Below are 23,101 nucleotides of genomic sequence, written 5' to 3' on the forward strand. Positions count from 1 at the left end.
TCAACCCTCATATAACCAGTGTTGTACTTATAGCTAGAAGGCTTGGAGCCAAAGTTGTTGCTTATTTAAAGGAATGAAAGATTTCAGGTATTAATTTTAAGCACGTTATAGTAAGATAGTAAAAGTGCTTTCTACATTGACTTGCATTGCCACGATAGCTTTTAAAAAAGTGTCATATGTGATAGATGTTATTAACTATCATTAAGTAGAAATACATAAAATTAGACTATACAATACTTAGAAGAAAAAGCTTTATCTCCGAAATAGATAATATTAGTACTCATTTTTTTGAGAATATTAAGAAAACAATCTCACAAGCTTTGAGTAACTCCTACTGGGAAAGAAAAGGATTGAGCACAACAGATTTGACATTTATTTCTATGCTAGGAAACACTCTGGATAGGCAGAACTAGGTAAAATAAGATGATAAGTTTAAGTTCCTCTGAGTTTTAATCAACTCCAAGCTTAATAGATGTCTCTTTAATATTAATACAAAAATAAATATAATTTTTTGGGTTAAGAAAATGTTACTTTTTGATTGCTCAGTTCTTGAATTAAGATTTGAAAAAAAAGTTTTAAGACTTATGCAGAATTTATTAACTATTAATGGAAAAGAATATAATTCAATATGTATGCATTTTTTATATTTGAAAAACTTTATTAATATAGAGCTATTGACAATTTTATTTATTACTACAATTGCACTAAAATAGAACAGATACAAACTCAGGTTAAAATGGAATATCCAAACCCAAATTTTGATAATTAAAATATTCTAAAAATGTAATTTAGAGCCATTCTTTGTACCTACCACTTGATTTCTTGAAACAGCAATATAGAGTAATATATGTCTATAACTTTGAGGAAGATTTCTTATCTTAAATCTCTTCTCTGAAGGAATGGATTGCTTAAGAACACTGAGCTTGAGAGTTCCTGAACTTCTGTTTGTGAGGACCTACATTTATTCCCTAGGTCGGTAGGGGCCCAATATGCTACTGGAGATCGGTGGAGAAACAACTCCAGAAAAAATGAAGGGATGGAGCCAAAGCAAAAACAATACCCAGCTGTGGATGTGACTGGTGATAGAAGCAAGGTCCAATGCTGTAAAGAGCAATATTGCATAGGAACCTGGAATATTAGATCAACAGATCAAGACAAATTGAAAGTGGTCAAACAGGAGATGGCAAGAGTAAACGTCGACATTCTACAAATCAGCGAACTAAAATGGACTGGAATGGGTGAATTTAACACAGATGACTGTTATATCTACTACTGTGGGCAAGAATGCATTAGAAGAAATGGAGCAGCCATCATAGTCAACAAAAGAGTAAGAAATGCAGTACTTGGTGCAATCTCAAAAATGACAGAATGATCTTTGTTTGTTTCCAAGGCAAACCATTCAATATCACAGTAATCCAAGCCTATGCCCTAACCAGTAACACTGAAAAAGCTGAAGTTGAATGGTTCTATGAAGACCTACAAGACCTTTTAAAACTAACAGCCAAAAAAGATGTCCTTTTCATTATAAGAGACTGGAATGCAAAAGTAGGAAGTCAAGAAACACCTGGAGTAACAGGCAAATTTGGCCTTGGAACATGGAATGAAGCAGGGCAAAGGCTAATAGAATCTTGCCAAGAGAATGCACTGGTCATAGCAAAAACCCTCTTCCAAAACACAAGAGAAGACTCTACACATGGACATCACCAGATGGTCAACACCTAAATCAGACTGATTATATTCTTTGCAGCCAAAGATGGAGAAGCTCTATACAGTTAGCAAAAACAGACTGGGAGATGACTGTGGCTCAGATCATGAACTTATTATTGCCAAATTCAGACTGAAGTTGAAGAAAGCAGGGAAAACGACATTCTGGTATGACCTAAATCAAATCCCTTATGATTATACAGTGGAAGTGAGAAAGATTTAAGGGACTAGATCTGATAGAGAGAGTGCCTGATGAACTATGGACGGAGGTTCATGACATTGTACAGGAGACAGGGATCAAGATCATCCTCATGTAAAAGAAATGCAAAAAAGCAAAATGGCTGTCTGGGGAGGCCTTACAAATAGCTGTGAAAACAAGAGAAGCAAAAAGCAAAGGAGAAAAGGAATGATATTCCCATTTGAATGCAGAGTTCCAAAGAATAGCAAGAAGAGATAAGAAAGCCTTCCTCAGTGATCAATGCAAAGAAACAGAGGAAAACAACAGAATGGGAAAGACTAGAGGTCTCTTCAAGAAAATTAGAGATACCAAGGGAACAGTTCATGCAAAGATGGGCTCGATAAAGGACAGAAATGGTATGGACCTAACAGATGCAGAAGGTATTAAGAAGAGGTGGCAAGAATACACAGAAGAACTGTACAAAACAGATCTTCATGATCCAGATAATCATGATGGTGTGATTACTCACCTAGAGCCAGACATCCTGGAATGTGAAGTCAAGTGGGCCTTAGAAAGCGTCACTACGAACAAAGCTAGTGGAGGTGATGGAATTCCAGTGGAGCTATTTCAAATCCTGAAGAATGATGCTGTGAAAGTGCCGCACTCAATATGCCAGCAAATTTGGAAAACTCAGCAGTGGCCACAGGTCTGGTAACGGTCAGTTTTCATTCCAATCCCAAAGAAAGGCAATGCCAAAGAATGCTCAAACTACTGCACAATTGCACTCATCTCACATGCTAGTAAAGTAATGCTCAAAATTCTCCAAACCAGACTTCAGCAGTACATGAACCATGAACTTCCAGATGTTCAAGCTGGTTTTAGAAAAGGCAGAGGAACCAGAGATCAAATTGCCAACATCCACTGGATCATGGAAAAAGCAAGAGAGTTCCAGAAAAACATCTATTTCTGCTTTATTGACTATGTCAAAGCCTTTGACTGTGGATCACAATAAACTGTGGAAAATTCTATAAGAGATGGGAATACCAGACCACCTGACCTGCCTCTTGAGAAACCTATATGCAGGTCAGGAAGCAACAGTTAGAACTGGATATGGAACAATATACTGGTTCCAAATAGAAAAAGGAGTACGTCAAGGCTGTGTATTGTCACCCTGCTTATTTAACTTATATGCAGAGTACATCATGAGAAACGCTGAGCTGGAAGAAACACAAGCTGGAATCAAGATTGCTGGGTGAAATATCAATCACCTCAGATATGCAGATGACACCACCCTTATGGCAGAAAGTGAAGAGGAACTAAAAAGCCTCTTGATGAAAGTGAAAGAGGAGAGCGAAAAAGTTGGCTTAAAGCTCAACATTCAGAAAACGAAGATCATGGCATCTGTTCCCAGCACTTCATGGGAAATAGATGGGGAAACAGTGGAAACAATGTCAGACTTTATGGGCTTCCAAAATCACTGCAGATGGTGATTGCAGCCATGAAATAAAAGACACTTACTCCTTGGAAGGAATGTTGTGACCAACCTAGATAGCGTATGAAAAAGCAGAGACATTCCTTTGCCAACAAAGGTCCATCTAGTCAAGGCTATGGTTTTTCCAGTGGTCATGTATGCATGTGAGAAGTGGACTGTGAAGAAAGGTGAGCGCTGAAGAGTTAATGCTTTTTAACTGTGGTGTTGGAGAAGACTCCTGCGAGCCTTGGACTGCAAGGATATCCAACCAGTCCATTCTAAAGGAGATCAGTCCTGGGTGTTCACTGGGAAGGACTGATGCTAAAGCTGAAACTCCAGTACTTTGGGTACCTCATGCAAAGTGTTGACTCATTGGAAAAGACCCTGATTTTAGGAGGGATTGTGGGCAGAAGGAGAAGGGGACGACAGAGGATGAGATGTCTGGATGGCATCACCGACTCAATGGACATGAGTTTGAGTAAACTCTGGGAGTTGGTGATGGACAGGGAGGCCTGGCGTGCTGTGATTCATGGGGTCACAAAGAGTTGGACACGACTGAGCTACTGAACTGAACAGAAGGTTATTTTCATGTGGCTACTGAAACAAATTACCACAAACTTAATGACTTAAAATAATGGTGATTTATTCCCTCATGTTCTGGAGGTCAGGCATTTGAATCAGTTTCACTAGTTTGTGTTATGGTACCAGCAAGGCAGTGCTTCCTCTGGAGGCACTAGGGGAGCATCTGTACTTTGCCTCTTGTAGTTTCTGGCAACAGATTAGCTTTTCTTTGCTTGTGGCTACATCACTCCTATCTGTTCCTCTTTGGTCACATTTCCTTCTCCTCATCTGTGTGTCAAATTCCCCTCTGCTTTCCTCTCATATGCATACATGTGGTTGCACTGAGTGCCAACCACATAATTGAGACAGTCTCCCTATATCATGATGCTTAATTTAATCACATCTGCAGGGTCTTCTGCCATAAAACATTCACAAGTTCCAAGGCTTAGGATGTGGATACCTTTGGAAGTCCTTTTTCAGCCTACTACAGCCTCAGATCTAGGCATTTTCATCAGAGCAGTTTCATCTGCCAGGAAGACTTTCCTTTATGTGCTTCTCCCAAATTTTGAAGTTATTTCTATGTTGATAGCAGGTCTTTGAGTAACTTTAAAATTTTTGTATGAATTTTTTTTTACCCATTCTTTCAGTAAGCATTTATTACTATAGAAAGATTAAGAAAAGGAAATTAACTAATATTTACTTCAAGAAGAATTTACCATTTGCTTTTGGAGGTGAGAACAAACATACATAATTGAATGAAAATATAAGAGCTAAAAGTAAGAGAAACATTGAGATATTGTATATGAATAATTAAAACTGAGAAAAAGTTTAAAATATTGTGAGTTCAGAGAAAGGAAATACCGTGTGTATTGAAAATCAGAAAAAATAAGTTACTACAAGGAGGATGGTGAAGTGGAACTAGATGAAGGATATAAACTAGGAAATTATGTAAACTAGAATTTATGTAGTTAGAAAAAATGGAGAAAGGTGATATCAGATGGGTAAAAGAAAAGGCAAAGTAATTAACCTCCAATTAAAATAAATAAATTTATATTAAAAAAAGAAAAGGCAAAGATATGATTTTTAAAAATGGATAATGGTAACAATTTTTAAAATGTCTGTTCTGGCTGTACTCAATAGAGATGATAAAGTTGAAAGTCTGTATGGGTGAACAACAGGAGATAATTTCAAAGGTAAGAAGGGATCAGACTATAGAGCTTTGACTGGTAAACAATGTTAATTTTATCTTGTAATAACGGGATATTAAAGATTTTTGTTTTTCCATTTGGCAATGATATTTTTAAAGGAGTCTCACTTCATTAGCGAATGAGATGGATTAAATATGAGAAAAAGCTGGAGCTTTGCTAAAACTATTGTAATAAATCAAATAGGCAATAAAGGCCCAGATTTGGAAAGCAGAATTATTAATAAAAGAATAGGTAAGAAGGACAAGTAGAGAACATTCATAAGGCTTAGTGCTTAGTTTGAGAAGAGCAGGATATGAAAAGAGAGAAAAGAAGAAAATGAAAAAGACAGATGAATACAAAGACTGAAGAAAAAGGGCTTTGGATGAAAGGTGATTAGTCCTAGACATACTGAGTTTGAGGTTACAGTTGGTCATTTAAGTAGAAATGTGCATCAGTCAGTTTTAAGCAGTGGGTGTAAGCTTAGGAATTGATATGACTTTGGAGCTTCCATGAAGGTAAATCTAAGAAGATTAATTTCCTGGGAAAATAGAATGAAAAGAATCAAGAATAACCAGAGTAGCATAGAAATAATGCTATTTCTCACTGACTTGTATATGTATCCTAAAGATTTTTTTTTTTATACCAGACTAATCCCATGATATAAGGCCCTGCTGAGACTTACTTGGAAGGAAACTTACTCTTGTATTGATAGACTTGATGAACAGTATAGATACTGCATGACCCACTGAAAAATGAGGTCAGTGTGAGATGTTTGTATATATTTGCTCCTACTAACATCATATACTAACCTCATCTAGAATATCTGTTACAGACTGGCACAACCACCTTTGTGGAATGAGTGATGAGCCAATTTGCCATTCCAGCCTCAGTATCTTTTAGCCCCCTGAGAGGAGACTGTGCCTACCAGACACAAGACAGGTTCTCCCAGCCAAGCATTAATGGGATTGAGAGGCTCTTGGAATAATCCCTAGTTCTACAGAAATTATAATAACTCTGCTCTCTTCTGGCTCACATGTATCCAACTCATTTTAACATTTAATGGCCATTGTGGCATTTTACTTTGTGAAATCCCTGGCAAGTTTTAATTCTAGTATCCAGGTTTCTAAAAGAGGACCAAATTATAGAAATGTAATTATAAACTTTGCTTATAAAAATATAATATTTAAAATGAATACATATCTCTTGAATGAGTATATTCATTACAATTCATGAGTACATTAGAAAGCATTACTAAAATAATTAAGTTTTTCTAGGAGAGGGTCTGTAATAAGGAGAGAATGTGTTTGTTTACTATAAAAATTTATAATAACCTGTCATAATTTGGATTCTTCTTAAGTATAAATAACAATTTTAGAGGAAGAGGAGACATTTGTATGAAAGTATGGATAATACCTAATGATCTCTTTATCTTGGCAGACAATATGGTTTTAATAAATGGCTATCATAAGCTTCTCTAGACTTGCTACCTTGAAAAATGACTGAATCAAGTACTGCAATAAATTACACAGACTGTTTCCATGTGCTTTCTAGCTTTCTCCAAATGAGTGGCTCCAGGGAGAAAGAGAAACATTATAAATGCATTTGCTAAAATGTGAGTGTTTTTCCATCACTTTATGTTCTTTGTCTTTAAAAGGAATAAGTACAGTGTTTACAAAGGCTGCTTTTCTCCCTATCTTTGATTAAAGATATATTTTCAAAAATTTTATATTGATATTTTAACAAAGTAAAATGGCTATTTTATAAATATTAATCTACTTTGACTCACTAATATAAATTTTACTTAAAATTGTCACTAAAAATTAGTGTCAGTCCTTAAGTAGATCCAGTATATATCCAGTGAGGCTAAGACCTATTTACTATTGGCTCCTGTAAGATGATCTTAAATGTCATGTAAAAGCACCTCATTAGAAAAGCATGGTATTTTGACATCAAAAAGAGAAAACATAAAGGCAAATATTGATTGGGATAAACTATTTAAAAGTCTGTATATGAAAACACAATGTGAACAAACTGTCAAGTCAGAAATATATATTTAATGTGTATAACAGAAGATAATAAAGTGTTTTTATAAGTAGTGAACAAAGAGCCATCTCAAACTCCAATGAAAACATAAGCAAAGGCATGGTTATGAAATTCATAAAGTACTAATGCTATCTTTAAAAATGCTTACATGCATTGATTTTGTTAGATATGTGATTTAAAGCAAGATAAAATGTTTCTCCCAAACTATAGTGGCAAAGAAAAAAAACAAGAAAGATACACCGTTAGAGTTGGTCTCTGTGATCACAGCGCTGGGAGAGTGTGGCTGGGAATCAGTGCAGATGCAGTGAATATAAAACTGGTGTGGAGTCGGCCAGATTTTGGTTCAAACTGGCTTTACCACCTCAATCACATTATTAATCTCAAGGTTTCCATTAAACTCGTGAGGAGTTTAAAAATTAGAATAACACTAGGCACTTCATAGATTATTGTAAAAATCAAAAAGAATAATGCATGTTAAGTATCTATCGCAGTGCCTCTTCCTATTTTAGCTGTTTGTCCTATTAAATTGGTGAAATATTAAAGAGGACAATTTGTCACTATATATTAAAAGCCTTATAATGATGTATAACTTTTGATCCAGCAAACTTAACTTCTAGACATTACTAAAGAAGTAAATATGGATGGAAGCTCACCAGGTTTTAGCTACAAGAGTACCAATGAGCCTGGACTATAACAGTGAAAAGTTATAAATAACATCTTAAATAGTAAAGGTTTGATTGAATCTAAATTATAGTTTATCCATTAAAATATGTCCTGTTTAGTTTAAGAAGTTGTTAGCCAATAGGTAGCAGAAAAGAAGCTAAATTATTTGGCTTTTAAACAGTGAGTATGTCTTAAGCTTATGAGTGGAGCCATATTTGGCCAATAGGGCAAATAGAACAGTGCAGAGACATAAGAATACACAGAGTATGTAGGGAATAAAGGCATATCCCTGGTAGCTCTGAGGTTAAAGCGTCTGCCTGCAATGTGGGAGACCTGGGTTCAATCCCCGGGTCGGAAGATCCCCTGGAGAAGGAAATGGCAACCCACTCCAGTATTCTTGCCTGGAGAATCCCATGGACGGAGGAGCCTGTTGGTCTATAGTCCACAGGGTCGCAAAGAGTCGAATACGACTGAGTGACTTCACCTTCACCTTCAAACATGTCTAGAGCACAAGGACCTATTAGAACATCCAGGGACACTGCTGAAAAGCCATATGGGGATGAAATTATGAGGTGCTTTGAATGTCATAACTAGAGAATTTTTACTTTATTTTTGGACAGTGAAGAATTACTGGAGTGTTTAATCTGATTTAATGTAACACATATGGGAGGTATTTATGGAATTCCCTATGATATATGGAAAAAAGAGTTGTTGTTGTTGTTGTTGTTGTTGTTTTAAACCACACAGGTGAAAGAAGATGTAGGCCAGGACAAAGACAAAAATCCTGGTTTTAAAAGGACTTACAGGTAGGAGTCAAGGGGTATTATTTTCATAGAAATAGGGACTTTGGGGACTGATGAAATTTCAGGAGTGTCTATGTCAGATTTTGATTTTGTATGGTTGTGTGAAGGGGAAGAAAATGAGTACAGTTTGGAAAGCTTCAATTTTGAGATGCCTGTAGAGAATTCCAGTTATTAATTAGCAACAGATTCCAGAGCTCAGGAGAGAGTGAGGGTGAAGATATAAATCTGAGTCATCAGTAACATGAAACTGCTTCTAGGAATCCACGTCATCTTTTCAAAAGCATAAAGAAGATAATTCCGTAACTTCTAGTAACACATTTTCTACCAGTAAATTGTAAGTTCTTTCTTTCACTTGCAAAGTGTTATATTCAAGTTTTAATCATATTCTTATTTATTTTCATTCTTTTGAAGTAATGATCATTTTGATATGGTTTGCTAAAGAAAGCATTTCAAGAACAGATAGGAATTAATAGAGTATCAAATTTTGTTATTAGGGCTAGAAGACTTGGATTACTAAAGTTTTAAAGAGAGCACCTCAAGATGATCAAGTGTTGATTTCAATAATAATTCTTCACTTGCTACCCTGTTTCACAGTATTCCTGATAAAAAAAAAATCCAGGCATTCTTTCATCTATTTACTTGACTAATTTTTATTAGGTGCCTACAATATCCCAAGCACTGTGCCCAATGCTAGGAATGACGAGAGGAGTATGCTGGATACTTCCAAGAACTACTGAAAAGTAAGTTTCTTTGAGATATCTCCAAAATTTAACAAAAACCAAACTACCAAAACATCCATGCAAGGAGAAATGGTGAAAGGTATAACTGTCCTGAAATATAAAGTCCCTTGATTTAGAAAAGTAAATGAGCAAAAAAAAAAAAAAAAAAAAAACACCCTAAAAAAAGAAAAACAACATTTGTTTTGACTTTTATGTAAAAAGCAGGAGAAAGAAATTTGAATATTTTTAGGGGTTGGGGCTACTTTTAAAAATTCAAAGCTAAATAACCATAAAAATAAATGCTGTTTCCATGGTAACACAAAAGAATAGCAATAAAAACAGGGAGGTAGCTCTGAGAATAAAATCCTGAGATCTGTTCTTTTTAAAAGTCAGTCAAATTTTAAATCATGCTAGTATTAATACTGCTAGAAACAGTGAATTCCATAAAAAAGACACCAGAATAGCATTTATGTGATGCTTTAATATTTTTCATAATACTGATTTGTTAGAATAACAGGAGAAGCGGTTCTTTTTACTGACCTTAACAGTACCATAAAGTGTCTTGTGCTTTTAACTTACCTCTGGCATTAGGCACTGAAATTTTTTTACTTTTAGAAGTAAAGACTGAGATAACGGAGAACACAAATGGAAATAATAGAATAATTAATAGCAGTAGAGCAAAATGTGCTATCTAGTATATGCTATGCTAGTTATTTGTTTTATAAAGTTTACTAGTCTTTAGAGAAAAAAAATTGAGGGAAAATTTGTATGAATTTTATAGATAAAACACTGAAGCTCAAAAATATTAAGTAACGTACAAGGTATGCAGTTTATCAGATCAGAATAGTATTATAAAATGATATCTTTTTATTTCAGCAGTTCAATTTCTCCATTTTTATTTTTAGTTATGACAGTTATATATATATGTATATACACACACAGGAAAATGTGGGGTAAAAAGAAAAGTTTCCTATTCCAGCTTAATCCTCTCTCCAGTGGCAATTTATATTCCAAATAGATATCTATATATTTCTAATAAGTTGCATAGCATTTATATATGGCTATTACAGATACTATTAATAGATAGAGAAAAAATGTTCACAGACATTTTCCACAAACGAGATCATTCAAATTCAAAGTAAGTTGTACTTTGTTATTTTCCCCTTTTCAGTTTTTGATGACAATACATTTAGACCTCTCAGTCACTTTGGTGGCTAAGTAGTAATCTGTACTATGGATATACTATGATTTATTTAAACATTCTCCTCTTGGTAAATATTTGTTTCCATTATTTGTGTTATGACAAAATGGGCTTCAGTAAGCATTCTCATATTTGTAGACATGAATAAGTATTCATATAGATGAAAAATATTGTTATTAAAGTTTATCTTGTCATTAACTAGATAATATAGAGACATTAGAAAATATGTAGTTATGGGGTTTATTTATTTTTTATTTGTCCCCTATATTTATGAATCCCTGAGATTAGTATCTTTCTATAGTTTTGGTTACTATGACAATAACAACATTTTTGGCAGTGTATATATAGTACTAGGGTATAAATCCATTATTCTGACCATGAATTCTTCCATCTATTTATTTGACTAGTATTTATTAAGTACATTAAGTGCCTACCATATCCTAAGTACCAGGTACTGGGGATGAAGAGTGGAGTAAGATATCAGTTCAGTTCAATTCAGTTGCTCAGTCGTGTTCGACTCTTTGCGACCCCATGAATTGCAGCACACCATGCCTCCCTGTCCATCACCAACTCCTGGAGTTCACTCAGACTCACGTCTATCGAGTCAGTGATGCCATCCAGCCGTCTCATCCTCTGTCGTCCCCTTCTCCTCCTGCCTCCAATCCCTCCCAGCATCAGGGTCTTTTCTAATGAGTCAACCCTTCACATGAGGTGGCCAGAATATTGGAGTTTCAGCTTTAGCATCATTCCTTCCAAAGAACACCCAGGACTGATCTTTAGAATGGACTGGCCCTCCCAATAGGAAGTCTACAGTAGAGTGGCATAGTTTACTTCTGGACATATGAAAGTGAAACTGAAGTCACTCAATCATGTCCGACTCTTTGAGACCCCGTGGTCTGCAGCCCACCAGGCTCCTCTGTCCATGGGATTCTCCAGGCAAGAATACTGGAGTGGGTTGCCATTTCCTTCTCCAGGGGATCTTCCCAACCCAGGGATCAAACCCAGGTCTCCTGCATTGCAGGCAGACGCTTTAAATATTTTAAGCATTTATGATCTAAGTTTTGTGTCATTTAGACAGATTTAAGCATATGACTGGATATCCTTTTGAACAGTAACCATAGCAACAGTTAGAACTGGACAAGGAACAGCAGACTGGTTCCAAATAGGCAAAGGAGTACGTCAAGGCTGTATATTGTCACCCAGCTTATTTAACTTATATGCAGAGCACATCATGAGAAATGCTGGGCTGGAGGAAGCACAAGCTGGAATCAAGATTACTGGGAGAAATAGCAATAACCTCAGATATGCAGATAACACCACCCTTAGGGCAGAAAGTGAAGAAGAACTAAAGAGCCTCTTGATGAAATTGAAAGAGGAGAATGAAAAGTTGACTTAAAGCTCAACATTCAGAAAACTAAGATCATGGCATCCGGTCCCATCACTTCATGGCAAATCGATGAGGAAACAATAACAGTAGCTGCCTTTATTTGGGGGGGCTCCAAAATCACTGCCGGAGAAGGCAGTGGCACCCCACTCCAGTACTCTTGCCTGAAAAATCCCATGGATGGAGGAGCCTGGTAGGCTGCAGTCCATGCTAAGGGTCGGACACGACTGAGCGACTTCCCTTTCACTTTTCACTTTCATGCATTGGAGAAGGAAATGGCAACCCACTCCAGTGTTCTTGCCTGGAGAATCCCAGGGACGGGGGAAGCTGGTGGGCTGCCGTCTATGGGGTCACACAGAGTTAGACACAACTGAAGCGACTTAGCAGCTAAATCACTGCAGATGCTGATTGCAGCCATGAAATTAAAAAGATGCTTACAACTTGGAAGGAAAATTATGACCAACCTAGATGGCATATTAAAAAGCAGAGACATTACTTTGTCAAGAAAAGTCCATCTAGTCAAGGCTATGGTTTTTCCAGTAGTCATGTATGGATGTGGGGAGTGCTGAAGAATTGATGCTTTTGAACTGTGGTGTTGGAGAAGACTCTTGAGAGTCCCTTGGACTGCAAGGAGATCCAACCAGTCCATCCTAAAGATCAGTCCTGAGTGTTCATTGGAAGGACTAATGCTGAAGCTGAAACTCCAATACTTTGGCCACCTGATGCGAAGAGCTGACTCATTTGCAAAGCCCTTGATGCTGGGAAAGATTGAAGGCAGGAAGAGAAAGGGACAGTAGAGGATGAGATGGTTGGATCGCATCACCGACTCAATGGACATGAGTTTGGGTAAACTCCGGGAGTTGGTGATGGACAGGGAGGGCTGGCATGCTGCAGTCCATGGAGTTGGAAAGAGTTAGACGTGACTGAGCTACTGAACTGAACTGAACTGATGGCATCTTAATGAATCCATGAAGATAATTCACCTGAAGGCTCTTCCTCCCTCATTTTCATCTATATTTGAATCAGAGTGATTTCATAAATAATGTTTTCTTTTAGAATTCTGCATGTCATCGTGGTACAAATGATGAGTTGCTTTTTTCATAAGCTGTTGAAATCATTATGGGAGACACTTCTAAATGTCTACTCAATACCATGGTAAATAAACTATGAGGAAAAGCTATGTGTGAGAGTGAGATGATGTATTTAGTGTATTTGTGCCATGAGGTGTCAAAATTAGACTTTTGTGGCCAGAGAGTCATACATAGAGGTGTGTTGAGCCTCTAGAAAGGCATCTGCCTTGCTTAATAGAAGGACAGGTATGGCTGTTTCAATCTTCTCTATTCCCACTTCTTCCTGCTTTGAATGTACACATGATGTCTGGAGTTTTAGCAGCCCTCTTGTGACCAGCTGATGCTAAAACTTAACTATAAGAATGGAAAGATAGAAAGTATCTGGTTTCTTGGTGGAATTATTGAGGACCTGAACAAATTATCAACAACTGATTACTTTCAGATTTCACGCTGTATGAAAAAGTAAAGCCCAGTGTATTTAGTCCTGTGATAGCTTTTGCCACTTGGGGCTGAATTCACCGTGACTTTGGTAATAGAAACTTCGGACACTCACCATGAATCAGTATAATAAGCTGGACCGTTTTCGAATGCTCTGTCATTGTTCTGACTACGTGGTTGTTTGCATCATCTCTCACATAGTCATTTCCCCATGTTGTAATTTAGAAGGTTTGACTCACATACTTTCTTGTTTAAATTTAAACTGCGAGGTACTAATTAGGATTTTAATAATTAAGTTGTCTTTGTTTAGTTGTAGGGAGAAGCATCATTTTACTGTTTTCCATTGAATTGTACAAAAGTCTGATTTGAAGTATGATGCCAAAACTCAACAGGGCCATTTCATTCTGGCTTTTTCTCTGTGGATCCTTTTTTTTTTTTTTTTTTCTTTAAATCTTATAGCTGAGTTACATGTTGTGTTAGTTTCAGGTATACAGCAGTGATTTACTTATACATATATTTATTCTTTTTCAGATTCTTCCCCCATATAGGTTATTGCAGAATACTGAGTAGAGTACTCTGTGCTATACAGTAGGTCTCTGGTGATTATTTGTTTTATGTATAGTAGTGTGTTTATATTAATCCCAAACTCCTAATTTATCCTTCCACCACACATCTTCCCTTTGGTAACTAGAAATTTGTTACGAGTCTGTTTCTGTATTATATGTAAGTTCATTGGTATCATCTTTTATATTCCACATTAAGCAATAGTATATGATATTTGTCTTTCTCTGGCTTTCTTCATTTATGATAATCTCCAGGTCCATCCACATTACTGGAAATGACATTATTTCATTCTCTTTTATGGCTTCACTGTATATGTGTACAACATCTTGTTTATCCATTCCTCTATCGATGGACATGCTGGTTGCTTCCATGTTTTGGCTTCTGTAAATAGTGCTGCAGTGAACACTGGGGTGTATGCATCATTTGAGTAAGGTTTTCTCCAGATATATGCCCAGGAGTGGGATTGCTGGATCGTGTAAGTGAGTACTGTCACTATGGAAAACAATATGAGGGTTTCTTAACTAAAATAGAACTATTTTTAGTTTTTAAAGAAACCCCCATATTATTCGCCATAGTGGCTATATCCATTTACATTCCTACCAACAGTGTAGGAGGGTTCCCTTTTCTCCACGCCTTCTCCAGCATTTAGTGATTATAGACTTTGATGATGGGTGTTCTACCAGTTGCCCAGTATGAGGTTAAACCTCACTGTAGTTCTGATTTGCATTTCTCTCTTAATTTGTGATGTTGATCATCTTCCCAAACTATGTTGAATAAGAGTGGACATCCTTGTCTTGTTCCTGATCTTAGGGGAAATGCTGTCAGTTTTTCACAGCTGAGAGTGATGGTAGCTCTGGCTTTGTCATATACGGCCTTTATTATGCTGAGGAAGCGTCCCTCTATGATGACTCTCTGGGGAGTTTTCATCATAAATTGGTGCTGGTTTTTGCCAAAACCTCTTTCTGTGTCTTTTGAGATGGTCATTTAGTTTTTATTCTTCAGTTTGTTGATGTGGTATATCATACTGACTGGCAGGTAGATATTGAAGAATGCTTGCACCTCCTCCTGGGTTTCCTAACATCATTGGCAGCCGGAGCACTCCCAGGGCAGCAGGGGCAGTCATTGGAGACTGCTTCTGGGTGGGCTAGTGGCAGTGTTCGCTTGTGCCCATCACTGGAGCTCATGTAGGTGGTGTCTTGTTACCTAAGAGTGTGCACAGGGAAAGAAGCTCCTATGGCGGTCCCACCCCTCTCCTTCTGTATCTCCAAAACATTGGCACCTTGCCTCTCAGGCATCCCCAAGCTTCTTCCAAGTACATCTTTGGTTGCCAGTCCAGCAGGGTGTCTCTGCACAGCCGATTCCTGTCCTCTACCTGAGTCTGACCTCTGTAGCCCAAGCTTCAGCACCCAGCCCCTATCCATACTGACAGACGAGCATCTCAGGCTGGGGAGCACAAGGCAGTCTTACTGATCTGTCTGTTCAGGTTACTCTTCATCTTGCCTCACTCAGGCTGGTTGCTGCCCTCTCCTCCCTGGCTCCAAAGCTTCCTCTCCATCAGCTGGAAGATCCCAGCTGATCTTCCTACTGTAGAAGGGACTTTCCTGGGTGCAGAAGCTTTCTTCCTTCATAGCTTCCTCCCTGGGGTACAGTTCCCATTTTGACTACTTTATTTTTCCTTTATCCTTTTGTCCTATCCAGTTATGGGAGGGGTTCTTGCCCTTTCAGAAGTCTGAGGTCTTTTGCCAGTGTTCAGTAGATATTCTTTGTGAATCGTTACAGTTATAGATGTATTTCTGATGTATTTATGGGAGTAGGTGAGCAGACCTCTTGATCCTGAAGATCTTTCTATGGATTCTTGATACATTCAGCTATTACAAATAATCACCATCATGTTGTGATGAACAGAATCATTTCTGCCTCCTCAGTTCATTCTAAAACACCAGATAAACAGCTCACTCATGTGCTCCACCTTGACCCTTTTAGACAACTTGTCTACCAAGGAGCAGCTATCTCTTAACTGTGCTTTGTTATAATTTCCCATGAACGTCAAATTAAACCTCTGAAGGTGGCTGTGGCAGCAAGACTCACAGCCACGCAGCTTTTACTTTTTCCACCTTGCAGTGCTGCTTTTCGTGGCTTACAGAAAACACAAGAATCCTTGTTATAGTCTGGTAAGGTTCTGATAATTAATTGGACCATCACACACAAAACAGGTGTCCTAGAATTTTAGTTAAGTATAAATCTTGTTTAAATAATACATTTTTACCCGATCTGAAGGGCATCTTCAGATAACCAAAGCAAAGTTGTTAACAAACCTGCTTATCTATGCACTTAAAATTTTATTAAACTACCAAAAGTAGTAGACAAGAATAGACAATGATAGACAAGAAACATTTGAAGAAGAAATTCAGGGTAAGCACCATTTGGAAACCATAATTGTTGAGTGATTATTTTATATGATTGAGTTAACAATAAAATGCAGTCCTCACTTTCTCATACATGGTAACAGGAAATAGGTCTGAAACATCTGGCTGCCCTCATTCACTCTAGGCTAATTAAACATGTTGCCCTACTTATTAAATTCTTCAGTGTTTTCTTACAATACTTGGAATAATAACATAGTCATTATATGTTAAGGACATAAATGAAGTCTTGATTAGAATGCTTGTCAATTTACTAAGACACTGTTATTGGCAGTGAGCCATAATCTACCTGGATAGTTTATACAATATCTTCCCCCACAAATATGAAGCTGATAAAAAATGAAGTTTACCTGATTTCCTCCCATACCATGACAGTTGAATATACCCACTTTTTCATTTTCCTTGCGGCCCATGTTGTCTAAACATTGATTTGTTTCAACATTTCTTATCTAAAGGAAACACAAAAATGTAAGTCAGAAAATCTTTGGTATTTTCAAATTGCTTATTGATAGCAAAATAATATTTTTGTAAGGAGATTTCTCCAAGGAAAAGACAAAGCTTTAAATATTTATTTTTCTCTGCCTATTATGATATCTGTATAACATTCTAAACTCCCATTCAAGTAAACTTGAATACCACTGGCATTGTCATTAGCATCCAGTCAAGAGGCACTCTTTGTTTATAGTGTTGTATTAGAGAAGAAGAAAACATCTACATATTACAAATTAGGAGTTCTTCCCAAATCTTCTGAAAATTAGGACAGTCTCAAAATTCCACCCAAATAATTGTAGTGTATTTGTGAAGTCCTTAAGTCCTACAGTGCCATATGCAAAGTAATAGAAACAAATTGGTCAAATATGCAAATTTATGTATTTTTCGTTGCTTCATTACTGGATGCTCCATTCTGTACATTTATAAAGATTAATTACACTGATAATTTTTAACTAAAACATGAATCTTTTTGCATTCCTAATACCAAACAGTGGAAAGCAGTTGACCCTAAGAAAAACTATTACAAGGATAAATGGTGATTTCACAGGAAAAATTTTTCAAAACCAAGATTAAATTGCCAACTGCAAACATAAGATTCATGGTTTACACTCAGACACTGCATTAGTCTCATAATTAACATGTTAATATATATTTGTGCCAAATGTAATTTTACAAAAGCCATTTATTGACTTTGAAGATGCCCAAATTACTAAGTCAAGTACAAGTGAATGTAAAAAAGAAGAAAAACTTTTCTAATAGAATGTTTTAGATTTTTTTCCTTTAGTCTCAACCCAAAGTAGTAGGTTTTACACTTGTCCACTCTGCTTCCAAAAAGTTCTTTTCTCTGGCTCCTATTAGGACACCTATTTTTACTGTTCACTCACTCATTACTTGGATATATTTAGTTATCTATGCTTCAGGTGCCTGTTTCTCCCTCTTGGCAAATGAGTATGATTAGAAACTTCTGTAGATGCTGGATTAGGTTTCTACAATTCAACTTTTTTGTATGGTACAGAACCCCATGGTCAGGTAATGGTTGCCGGAGTTGCGGAAAATGGTGTGATTTGCAGTAAAGCCCCAGTCAGCAATTGAAATTCACACTTGGAAAGGGATTGGGCCTTTCTTTGGGATTAGAGTGAAAACTGATCTTTTCCAGTCCTGTGGCCACTGCTGAGTTTTCCACATTTGCTGGAATATTGAATGCGCACTTTCACAGCATCATCTTTCAGGATTTGAAATAGCTCAACTGGAATTCCATCACCTCCACTAGCTTTGTTCATAGTGATGTTTTCTAAGGCCCACTTGATTTCACATTCTAGGATGTCTGGCTCTAGGTGAGTGAGCACACCATCCTGATTATCTTGGTCGTGAAGATATTTTTTGTACAGTTCTTCTGTGTATTCTTGCCACCTCTTCTTAATGTCTTCTGCTTCTGTTAGGTCCATATCATTTCTGTCCTTTATCGAGCCCATCTTTGCATGAAATATTCCCTTGGTATCTCTAATTTTCTTGAAGAGATCTCTAGTCTTTCCCATTCTGTTGTTTTCCTCTATTTCTTTGCATCGATCGCTGGAGAAAGCTTTCTTATCTCTTCTTGCTCTTCTTTGGAACTCTGCATTCAGATGCTTATATCTTTCCTTTTCTCCTTTGCTTTTCACTTCTTTTGTTTTCACAGCTATTTGTAAGGCCTCCCCAGATAGCCATTTTGCTTTTTTGCATTTCTTATCCATGAGAATGGTCTTGATCCCTGTCTCCTGTACAATGTCATGAGCCTCAGTCCATAGTTCATCAGGTACTCTATCTATCAGATCTAGTCCCTTAAATTTATTTCTCACTTCCACTGTATAATCATAAGGGATTTGATTCAGCAATATGTGAACCATGAACTTCCAGATGTTCAAGCCGGTTTTAGAAAAGGCAGAGGAACCAGAGATCAAATTGCCAACATCCACTGGATCATGGAAAAAGCAAGAGAGTTCCAGAAGAACATCTATTTCTGCTTTATTGACTATGCCAAAGCCTTTGACTGTGTGGATCACAATCAACTGTGGAAAATTCTGAAAGAGATGGAAATACCAGAACACCTGACCTGCCTCTTGAGAAACCTGTATGCAGGTCAGGAAGCAACAGTTAGAACTGGACGTGGAACAACAGACTGGTTCCAGATAGGAAAAGGAGAACATCAAGGCTGTATATTGTAACCCTGCTTATTTAACTTCTATGCAGAGTACATCATGAGAAACGCTGGACTGGAAGAAACACAAGCTGGAATCAAGATTGCCAGGAGAAATATCAATAACCTCAGATAGGCGGATGACAATCTGCAAATGACCCTTATGGCAGAAAGTGAAGAGGAACTGAAAAGCCTCTTGATGAAAGTGAAAATGGAGAGTGAAAAAGTTGGCTTAAAGCTCAACATTCAGAAAATGAAGATCATGGCATCTGGTCCCATCACTTCATGGCAAATAGATGGGGAAACAGTGAAAACAGTGTCAGACTTTATTTTGGGGGGCTCCAAAATCACTGCAGATGGTAATTGTAGCCATGAAATTAAAAGACGCTTACTCCTTGAAAGGAAAGTTATGACCAACTTAGATAGCATATTCAAAAGCAGAGACATTACTTTGGCGACTAAGATCCATCTAGTCAAGGCTATGGTTTGTCCTGTGGTCATGTATGGATATAAGAGTTGTACTGTGAAGAAGGCTGAGCCTGAAGAATTGATGCTTTTGAACTGTGGTGTTGGAGAAGACTCTTGAGAGTCCCTTGGACTGCAAGGAGATCCAACCAATCCATTCTGAAGGAGATCAGCCCTGGGATTTCTTTGGAAGGAATGATGCTAAAGCTGAAACTCCAGTACTTTGGCCACCTCATGTGAAGAGTTGACTCATTGGAAAAGCCTCTGATGCTGGGAAGGATTGGGGGCAGGAGGAGAAGGGGATGACAGAGGATGAGATGGCTGGATGGCATCACTGACTCTATGGACGCGAGTCTGAGTGAACTCCAGGAGATGGTGATGGACAGGGAGGCCTGGCGTGCTGCGATTCATGGGGTTGCAAAGAGTCAGACATGACTGAGCGACTGAACTGAACTCAACTGATGGTCATGAAGTTTACAAGTCATACTTTAGGACTGGTGAGAATACCTTGTCGTCTAATTTTATTGTTAAATTTGTCCATCACTTTTTGTTTTTGCTAACCTGGATGCTCTCTCTGATTCAATTGAGGAATTCAAAAAGATTGAAACTATGTCACTGCTGCTGTTATTTTTTCAGAATTACAGAATAGATTCATTTTGGGGAGTGCATGGAAAGGAGTTTGTTCTCTTCATCACAGGTTCTAACCTTCCTGAAAATTGGTTTGACAGTTTCTAGACATGTAACATTAACTGTCCCTTAGAAAGTAGCAGGTACTAAGAGGATATAGTATAGGAACTCAAGTCAAATCTGGTGAGGCTAACTGGACATGAGTTCTGGGAGACTGGAAACAGATAGGAGTCAGTGGCTTAGGAAAGCTGTCAGAATGAGACAGGGAAGACAACCACCACAGTAAAATTGAATAATTGAAGTTGTATGTGCCATGAACTGTTCCAAGCACTTATGTGTAATAACTAATTGAAAACCAACCTATTACCCTAATTTTATATATGAAAACATTAAGATACAAAGAGGTTAAGTAGTTTGCTCAAATAAGTAATTGAAAGTTACAGTGAGGTTGGAAATTACCTAGTCCTGACATCTAGACTGGTAGGCAGTATTTTTCAGAAAGGGGGTGAAAAGAGCAAGGGAGGATTAAGTTCCAGTTGAATAAAGGCAAAGGTAAATGACAGGTCATCCAGACAGTGCCAAAGACACATGGAACAGGGAAGTGGCCTAAGATCGGACCTGAGAACCAGGTCAAAAAGTCTAGAAGCAAAGTGGTTTCCATGCTGAGTGCCAAACTGTTGGGTCCAGGTCATGAAAATTATTTTTGTCTATTGTCAAGATGACACTGGATACAAATATGATAGAGAATGAAGTGTCAGGGAACAGGGCTCTCAATATCCACTTTAAAAAATTGAGAAGAACATACCATCTGGATAGAGACAATGTCTGAGAGGTTTTTGCAGTAGTCCTATGATATCTAGATTTTTTTTTTTTTAATGTATGAACACCTATAAGGCAGCATGGTGTACATCAGGGTATTCTCAAGTAAATGAGTCTAACATTGGAAATCTAATATTTTCTTCAAACATAAAAATGGTTACTAGTGTCTTCTGACAGTCCTCAATGATCTAATCTTAATGTATAATAGAAGATACTAGCATACAGGAAAAAATATATGTATGTATTCCCAAAGAATGCTATTTAAGCAACAAAATGAAATATCAGGAAAGATCCTGAGCTTGTCACTGGTATTATATTACCTGACAAGACCAATTGCTTGATTATGCCATTCATTAATCCTAAGAAAAATCTAGGCAGACAAACATGGAGGAACTTCATCTACAGAAACTCATTACAGAATCCAACCTGAATCAACATAAGTAGAGCATATGGGTAGTTCTGCATTCTGGGAAAGTCTTGTGACTCATCCCTTGTGTTATTTTATAGCTTTGAGTACCTGGTGTAGGACCAACAGAGTTTTAACTTTGTTGTCTACTTTGACATTTCTTTGTTTACACATAATCTTTTATTGCCTGAGGAATAGTCTTTAATGACATAAACTTGGGAGTATTTTTCCCACTTGTGTCTTGATGTTAGAAATCAGCAAGTCTTTTTCTAAAAGTTTCTACTCATTGGCAGGATCATGGGTAATGTTACCACTTACACGGTTTATTCATTAGCTTTTGCTCCCTCTGCCGGATGGTAACAGAAAGCAAAAGTGGGAACTCCAATTCTAACAGAGAGGCATAAACTCTCACCCCCACCACCTTTGAATTTCAAAACTAATATGTAAAATGCATTCTAAAATTAGACTAAACTTAGTTTTTTGGGTTTTTTTTTTTTGGCTTTAGTTACTCCAATACATGCTTATCCTTCAACTGTATATTATGTTACTCATTATCATTATTTTAAATATGTCAACTTCATTTGGTTTCTCTTTAGTTTGTAAAGGAAATACATTTGCAGTGAATTCAAGTTTAATGTTAATATTTCCATATTATAATTGCTGTAGTGAATATGCATTTCTCTTTACCAAATTGTGAATAAATCAGAAGGATGGTTTTATATAGATTTGCAAAATCTATATAATTAACAAATCCAAGCTGACTTCTCTTATGTAAACCTGGGTTTCCAATGACCTGACTGTGAGATTTAAAAACACAGAGTATGTGATATCTTAACCTCCTTCAACAAAACAGTAAATACAGAATACTGGACAATTTCACATATTTTGGCGGATAACAAAATCAGTCCTAGGAGAATTCATAAATGCTCTAACTGGAATATAGTTTGTTGTAGTTGTTTATGCCAATGAATATTTAAATAATAAAATCAGAAATGGTTCTAATGTATTTATCAGTAGTGTAAAGCCAGAAAAAAAAAAAAAACAAAAACCACTTTCCAGTAGTAAACTCACCAATTTCATCCATAGGTGGGTTACCCAGGTCAACATTCTTTAGGGTTAACGTGATGGAGAGCAATATATTTTGCCTGTGTATTAGTTACACTGGGATAAAAATCAGTTACTGGGTCCCAAAGAGTTTTGCGAATATGATCATGGGCAGAGAGAATGCCCCATTTGTGCATGTTTTAAAATATGAGGCTTTTTTTTTTCTAACTGGTTATCTTATTAAAAGATCAAGAAGATGGTGAATTTATAAATAGATCTGATTACCAACAGACACATAACACTTCTCAGGGTTTTAGCCTCTGGATTTGGCAGTAACTGATTTTATCCTTAATCCCTGCAGCCTAGCAGCTTCAATAGATGTCTATTTTTAGTTACTGAAATTTGTTCTTTAAGAGTGTTTAAGGAATACAGTGTCAATGTGTGCGAGGATCTTAACTAGTTGATAAGGTTAAAGAATACAAGAGAAAAAGGAAGTGCTAAGGCGTCAAGTAGGCAGTAAAAAATTCAGAGACTACTGTCAAAATGTCTTCCAAGCAGCATGCAAATATGGATATTAAGCCCTAAGAGTTAAGTCAATTGGCTCCAGAATTCCTCTTCTCTTCCCTCTTGCCCTCTGTATTCCTGTGTTCCACATAGCTTACAAAA

At 37.1% G+C, this 23,101-nt stretch overlaps 1 protein-coding gene across 7 annotated transcripts in view; it reads right to left on the bottom strand.

Annotated features, from left to right (window-relative positions):
- The window catches only part of GALNT13 (polypeptide N-acetylgalactosaminyltransferase 13), a 652,766-nt gene that overhangs the window by 31,209 nt on the left and 598,456 nt on the right, over nucleotides 1-23,101 (bottom strand). For 6 of the 7 annotated variants that reach the window (XM_042243853.2, XM_042243852.2, XM_042243851.2 and 3 more), the window contains one exon: nucleotides 16,760-16,858. The exons of the other annotated variant lie outside the window; for it this stretch is intronic. In XM_042243853.2, the coding sequence (XP_042099787.1) occupies nucleotides 16,760-16,858 (99 nt within the window). The remainder of the gene's footprint in view (nucleotides 1-16,759; nucleotides 16,859-23,101) is intronic. 7 annotated transcript variants of the gene reach the window in all.

The sequence above is a fragment of the Ovis aries genome, chromosome 2 (assembly GCF_016772045.2).
Source record: "Ovis aries strain OAR_USU_Benz2616 breed Rambouillet chromosome 2, ARS-UI_Ramb_v3.0, whole genome shotgun sequence".
NCBI classification, from domain to species: Eukaryota; Metazoa; Chordata; class Mammalia; order Artiodactyla; family Bovidae; genus Ovis; species Ovis aries.